At 41.0% G+C, this 7,993-nt stretch overlaps 1 protein-coding gene across 1 annotated transcript; it reads right to left on the bottom strand.

Annotated features, from left to right (window-relative positions):
* Positions 1 to 5,018: 5,018 nt before the first annotated feature.
* LOC148780454 (uncharacterized) lies at positions 5,019 to 5,906 on the bottom strand. The gene has a single exon (XM_088847786.1). It carries the CDS (start codon positions 5,904 to 5,906, stop codon positions 5,019 to 5,021), a length of 888 nt encoding a protein of 295 aa, XP_088703912.1.
* Positions 5,907 to 7,993: the final 2,087 nt, after the last annotated feature.

The following is a 7,993-nucleotide window of genomic DNA, read 5'->3' as shown; positions in this document are numbered from 1 at the left end:
TATCACATGAACTAACAATCACCCCATCATTTTAACAAATAAAATATCAGAATTTCAAGCGAAACGCGTAGTGCATACATGGAATTCTAATGTCGCCAACTCCCAAAGTAGAAGTCTCATCGATCAGGTTAAGCTAATCCGAAATTTGGAGCTTCTACCCTCACTCAGGAGGGAAGATAATGACAAATGGGAGACCCATTTCGTAATGTCTTCACACACGCACACCATCCCCATTGCATTTGGTGCTTTAGATAAGTTGTGGCATTGCAAGACAAGACCCTCTCCTCATGCTTTTCAGGCCTGAAGGTGTTACACTACCAATGGGTGGCCCAATGCATAGTGCCCATTTAGATATGAGGGGCGCGACCCTCCCAAATATTCACATTCACATCCCGACTTCATTCCTATCATTGGGGTCGAGGTAAGATCACAACTGCCGGCATCTTATCTTATAAGAACAAATTACACTACCAATGGATGACCTATTGCGCAGTGCCTTATACCAAAAGTCTCAGAATTCTCATATCACACTACTAATGGGTTGCCCATTACGTAGGGGTTCATATCATAGGCTTACCATAACAGACATTGTAATCTTATCATATCAGATCCCCACTACCAATAGGTATCCCATTGTGTAGGGGTTCATATCACAGGCTTACCATATCAGACATTGCAGTCTTACCATATCAGATCCCTCCTACCAATGGGTGTCTCATTGCATAAGGGTTCATATCAGATCATAACTACGCACATGCATAATTCAAACATTCATTCACCATGCCCAAGCATATCTAATCACAATTGTTCAAGAGTTCATGAGCATTCACTATGTCATAGGCATGCATATTCAATACTGCATAACAAAACAGAATTTTCATCATGAAGGCCTCTTAAAATTCGGCCTAACTTCCATTTCATGGGGATTTTAATCATAGTCCCAAAACTAAATTAAAATTAAACTCATCCACCTTTCATATGGAAGTGCTTTAGCCTTAATCAGAGATATATGGGTCAGTGAACAGTCTTTCATATAACAAACAATATCTTTGAAATTTCACTACAACTTTTAACAGTAACATATGCATACAAACAGGGGCATAATTCTCAAATTATAAGGAATTTCATCACAGTTTCAAATTCAAACTTAAACTAGACACAACATCTTTCAAATAAAAGTGGTTTGAGGTCATTTAAACACCATTCGGTCAGTCAAAGGTTCCGTGCAAAATGGACAGCAGTTCTGGAAATTCCTACAGTTGATGACAGTGATATACCCACACATACAAAGTTATAACTCTCAAAATATGAGAAATTTTGATGTAGTTTCAAAACCAACTTTCAAATAGATACACTATCTTTCATTTAAAAGTATTTTGAAGTCATTTGGATACTATTTGGTTAGCCAAAAAATCAGTACAACATGAATGACAGTTCTGTAATTTGTGCAACTTATGACAGTGACATATCCACATACTCTGGGATATAGTTCCTTATCCATAAGAAATTTCAAGATAATTTCAAGACCAATTTTTAAGTAGATACATCCATATTTCAAATAAAGGTAGTTTGAAGTCATTTGGATATCGTTTGATCAGTCAAAAGTTCATTTCAAAAACGCATAAAGTTCTTGAAATTTCACAACAAAGCCTTAACATACATTATAGAATGATCAAAAACTCCCAAACCAGAATGGGCATTAACTCAAGGCATTTTTCATATTAAATTAGATGCATATGAGTACTATTCCACAAATTTTCATAACCAACAAAAGTATTTCAGTACTTAACTAATCATGCAAATAAGAGCCTTAATTCTGGAAAAACATAGCTCAAACAAGAACAAGTTTACTAACATGCAGCCACATCCCCATGCTCATACTGTGCTTAAATCAAAACTAAGGAGACATGAGTGTAAGATCCACTTACCTGTGCCCAAAAGTGTCCCAAACTCCCCCCACACCGGTCACTTCTAAGCTCCTCAACAATAGTTCCAAGTGTAAAAGTTCTAAGTGTTGAGGGTGGGTTCTCAAGGGTGAGAAAATGAACAAAATCTTTGGGGAGGAGAGAAGGGGTTTAAGTATGCCAAGAGGGGCAGGTGGAAACTCGGGTTTGCCAAGTGGAACCCACGTTCTCATTCAAAGGGACGAGTGGCATGCATGGTAGCATGCAGCAAACAAGTGGCACTCCAGTGGCAAGCATGGGCTCGGTAGGGCTGCACACGACGTCAGCATTATGCGCATGGTAGTCACTATGCCGCGCGCTCACCCTCTTCTTATCTTCTTACTAACGTGCGCATTTTACTGACGCGCATGTTTTACTGCCGCGCTGTCTTTCTCACCTGGAAGATCTGGGTTCTTACATCAACCCCCCTTAAAAGGATTTTGTCCACGAAATCATAATTCCGCTAATTGAATAAAATGGGGGTACTTATCCCGGATTTCATCTTCCCTCTCCTAGGTTGATTCTTTCTGTAAATGGTATTCCCACAAAACACAGACCAAAGGAATTTCTTTATTGTGCAACACTTGCACCCTTCTATCCAATATTTCAATTGGTTCCTCGATGTAGGTCAAGTCTTCTCTAATCAGGACTGGTTCATATCTCAGAACATGGGGTGGGTCGGGGTTGGTACTTCCTTAACAGACATACATGAAAAATATGGTGAATATTTGCCAACCCGAGTGGCAAGGCAAGTCAATATGCCACACTTTCAACTGTTCCAGAATTTCAAAATGTCCAATACATCATGGGCTTAATTTTCCTTTCTTACCAAACCTCATAACGCCCTTAGTTGGTGACACCTTTAGAAATACCCGATCGCCCACCTCAAACTCAATGTCTCTTCTTCAGCTATCAGAGTAACTCTTTTGCCGACTCCGAGCTGTCATGAGCCTCTCTTTAATCAAAGCAATCTTTTCTATGGTCACTTGAATAATTTATGACCCTAAAAGCCTCCTTTCACCAACTTCATCTCAACAGATAGGTGACCTGCACTTCCTCCCATACAGGGCCTCGAAAGGTGTCATCTGAATACTGGCTTAGAAGCTGTTGTTATAGGCAAATTCTATCAGAGGCAGATGGTCATCCCAACTTCCCTTGAAGTCAGTAACACAAGCCCTTAACATATCTTCTAGGGTTTGGATGGTTCTCTATGATTGACCATCAGTCTGGAGGTGAAAAGCAGTGCTAAAAGTAAGTCTTGTCCCCAAGGCTGACTGCAGACTAGCCCAAAATCTCAAGGTAAATCTAGTGTCCCTGTCTGACACAATGCTAACTGGTATTCCATGCAACCTCAGTATCTCTTTGATGTATAACTGGGCCAATTTATCCAAGGTATAGGTTGTGCGGACCGGTAAGAAATTGGCAGCTTTGGTCAGCCTGTCTACAATGACCTAAATACTATCATATCCAGCACCCGTTCTAAGTAAACCAGAGATGAAGTCCATAGTGATGTGTTCCCATTTCCATTCTGCCACTGGCAAGGGTTGCAACAAGCCGAAGAGTTTCCGATGCTTAGATTTCACTTGCTGACATGTTAAGCACCTAAAAACAAACAGTGCTACTACTCTTTTTATGTCATTCTACCAGAAAGTTCTCTTCAGGTCCTGATACATTTAGTGTTCCCGGGGTATACAACGTAATGGGAACGGTGCGCTTTTTCTAAAATAGCCCTCTTCACAACTTCATCATTCAGAACACAAACCCGATCCTTGAATCTTAATAAGTCATCACTGCTCACAGAGAAATCGTCTTTCTTTCCTAGTTTCATCTCTCCCAAAATTTTCGTGAGCAGGGTGTCCACCTTTTGTGCCATCCTGATTTGTTGAAGGAGTTGGGGCTCCACCCTTAAACAAGCGGTCATACATACCTCATCACCAATTGGCAGAGCCGAGTTCCATTCCACTACATCCTCTATCAAACTCATCTCTCGAACTATTAGGTGTGCCACTGATATCACGGGCTTCTTGCTCAGAGCATCAGCTACCACATTAGTTTTGCTCGGGTGGTAATTGATGGTACAGTCATAATCATTCAATAGATCAATCCATCTCCTTTGCCTCATGTTCAAATCCTTCTTGAAAAATAGGTACTTGAGGCTCTTATGGTCTGTAAATACTTTAAACTGGGCCCCATAGAGGTAGCGTCTCCAAATTTTCAAGGCAAATACTACAGCCGCAAGCTCCAAACATGAGTCGGGTAATTTTGTTCGTACAGCTTTAGCGGTTTGGAGGCATAAGCAATGACCTTCCCTCTCTGCATAAGCACACAACGGAGCCCTTTATGAGAGGCATTGATGTATACCACAAGGTCTTCATTTCCTTCAGGTAAGGTCAGTATTGGGGTCGTAGTCAGTCTCTCCTTCAGTTCTTGAAAACTTTTCTTACAATCATCTGACCACACAAACTTCACTTCCTTCTGAGTTAAGCGAGTTAGGGGAAGTGCTATTTTTGAAAATCTTTCTACAAATTGTATATAATAACTCGCTAATCCCATAAAACTGCGGACCTCCGATACATTTGTCGATCTTTCCCACTTAAGTACGGCTTCAATCTTACAAGGGTCAACCAAAACCCCATCCTTAGAAACAATGTGCCCAAGGAAGGCCACGCTAGGAAGCCAAAACTCACTCTTTCTCAGCTTAGCATACAGCTTGTCTTACTTCAGATCTTGGAGTACCACTCTTAGATACTACTCATGTTCTTTCAAGTTCTTCAAATACACCAAAATATCATCTATAAAAACTACCACAAATCATCCAGGAAGGGTCTAAAAATTATATTCATCAGGTCCATAAAAGCAGCTGGGGCATTGGTCAACCCAAAGGGCATTACCAAAACTCATAGTGGTCGTATCACGTTTTGAATGCGGTCTTGGGAACATCTTCATTCTTAACCCACAATTGGTGATAGCCCGATCGAAAATCAATCTTAGAGAATACTTGGGCTCCTTGAAGCTAGTCAAAGAGGTTGTCAATCCTAGGCAGGGGGTACTTGTTCTTACTATGACCTAATTCAACTACCTATAATCTATACAAAGTCTTATGGACCCATCTTTCTTTTCCACAAACAAAACTAGTGCACCCCAAGGTGATACACTGGGTCGGATGAACCCCTTCTCCAGCAACTCCTGCAATTGCTCTTTCTGTTCTTTTACTTTTGCTAGGGCCATCCTATAAGGGGCTTTGGAGATGGGAATAATATCAGGAGCCACATCTATTTCAAACTCTATCTCCCTGACTGGAGGCAAAGAGGTCAACTCCTCAGAAAAACTTATGGGTATTTTCTTACCTGGTATCTCCTCTAACTTGGACTGGACATCTTGATTCTCTACTACATAGGTTAAGTACCCAACACTTCTCTTAGCCAGAAGATGGGAAGCCCGAAGGGTAGAGATAAGACTTTGAGGGGGAACATCCTTAATATCAAAAAAGTGCAACTCAGGCTGGTTTAGGCTACTAAAGGTCACAGTTTTATCATAACAATTAACAGTGGCATAATATGTTGACAACCAGTCCATGCCCAAGATAACATCAAAATCCTGAACATTCAAAAGTATCATGTCTATAGGCAAGACACACCCTTCAAGCAAAACCTCACATTGTTTATATACCATATCAGTTTCTATATATTCCCCCATAAGTATGCATACTTTCAATGTCCAGTCAAGAAGTGAAGATCTAGCATTTATGTGGCATACAAAGTGAGGTGCAACAAAAGAAAGAGAAGATTCAAGGTCAATCAAAATTCTAGCTGCCATACCACAAACAGAGAGCATACCTCGGATCACAAAGGTAAACGCCTTGGCTTCCTGCTCCGTGACCCAAACACCCGACCTTGAGTCCTTGGTCGGTCCTCTGGCCCCTTTACCGGGCGGTCCTTGATCAGGTGGCCAGGCTTGCCACATCGAAAACGTGACTCCGCCTTTTTATAGCACTCGACCGCAGAATGGCCGCTCAACCCAGAGTAAGAGCAGGTCGGGTGCCAATTATCCCTTATATCACCTGGGAAAGCCTTTTGGATCCTTGTATTACCTGATTATTCCTTCCCCTAAACTCTCTCCTAGGGGGTGGTCAAGCCTTCCTCTTCAAATTCCCAGCCGACGTGGGCCTCGCTCTTCCTTCTTTCCTCAACCTGAAATCCACACAATCCCTCTCAATTTTCATAGCGAGGTCCACCAACAGGGAGAAGGTATTGAGGTTGGCTGAAATTACCCTTCCCCTTATGTCTGGCCTGAGGGCCCTCTCAAACTTGTTCACATTTAGTGCCTCTGTATTAATGATGTGTGACGCATAACGGAAGAGCTCAGCAAATTTTGTCGCATACTGCTCTACTGATAATTTCCCTTGTTGTAGTTCGATAAACTCCACTTCTTTTCTCTCTCGGACTGAGTCAGGGAAATATTTCTCACTAAAAGCTCCTAGAATGTTCTCCCAAGTTACCATGGTCCCTGAATCTTCCCATGATTACTTCACTGAACTCCACCAGTGTTCAGCATCCCCTTCCAGCATGAAAGTCCCCAGTCTAACCTTTTGTTCGTCTGAACAGTGCAATACAGCAAATATCTTCTCCACTTGCCTCCTCCATCGCTCAGCTTTTTCCACTCCCCCATGCCCCAAGAACTTCAGAGGTGCTAGCCTCTTAAATCTCTCAATTAGGGTACTATCAGTCTGGTCTGGAACAGGGGTAGATGGGGCCGCCATATTGTCTTTCATCATCGGAGTCATGGCCTCTAAAGTCTTGAAGAATTCCCCGAGGGCCTCAGTATTTTCATTGTTATAACTCACATTGATGGCACGAGTCCTTGTCATCTTGACCTAAAACAGGTACACCCAATTACTAATCTATCCAAAAATCATTCTAAAGACACTTCTAAGACTCTCTAGGCCAAGGATTTTATCTGGCTGCCCTGATACTATACCTGACCCCTATCAAACAAGCTGGAAGGCGATAGAGTGTGGGACCGCGACACGAGGTAGTGAATGTCACTCAGGTGGGAGTGCGCTCAACGCTCTTTAGAAGGCAGAATCAAAGCAAACCACGAAAAAAAGCAGAAACTAAACACAAAGGTACAAGAAAAAAATAAAATAAATACATGCTTCAAATTTTAATTACAATCATGTACAGGACACTACAGGCCCAACAACAACATTTCAAGACATCCCACAAAACAACTAAGCGGCCACTGCCAACAGATACCTACTATCAAGATGAATTTTTCTCACGTCAAGCCCGAAACTTCAGCTGCCAACTGCCCGCTCTCAAGGATCGTAAGTTATCACTCTACGTAGAGAAAATCAAAGGGATGGGCTCTAAAGCCCAGTAAGTAGATCAACCTCATGCATTCCGGCCTATACAATGCCATTCTTAAACAATCTCCCGAAAATCATGCAAGCGTCATATCACGAAGTCATGTATCATAATTCTTTTAGCAATGGTGAAAGAAATGTAAATCAGATATCAAAATATTATATATCACATGAGCTAACAATTACCCCCATCATTTTAACAGATAACACATCAGAATTTTAGACGAAACACATAGTGCATACAGGGAATTCTAATGTCGCCTACTCCTGAAGTAGAAGTCTCATCGAACAGGTTAAGCTAACAGGTTAAAAGGTTATGGGCATATTTTAATTTTTTAAAAGGTTATGGGCATATTTTAGATTTTTTAAAAGGTTGTGGGCATATTTTTTAAAAGGTTATGGGCATATTTTAATTTTTTAAAAGGTTATGGGCATATTTTAATTTTTTTAAAAGGTTATGGGCGTATTTAAATTTTTTAAAAGTTTATGGACATATTTTTTAAAAGGTTATGGGCATATTTTAATTTTTTAAAAGGTTATGGGCATATTTTAATTTTTTAAAAGGTTATGGGCATATTTTTGAAAAGGTTATAGGCATTAACCTGACACAGGTTCATTAACCGACCGGTAAGGAAGGTAGGATAAGCTCTAAGGGCATTAACCTGACATCGGTAAGGAAGGTAGG

Source organism: Amborella trichopoda, chromosome 9 (genome assembly GCF_054954075.1).
Source record: "Amborella trichopoda isolate Santa Cruz 75 chromosome 9, AtrichopodaSantaCruz75HAP2 v2.0, whole genome shotgun sequence".
Lineage (NCBI taxonomy): Eukaryota > Viridiplantae > Streptophyta > Magnoliopsida > Amborellales > Amborellaceae > Amborella > Amborella trichopoda.
This window is presented reverse-complemented; position numbering and strand designations above follow the sequence as displayed.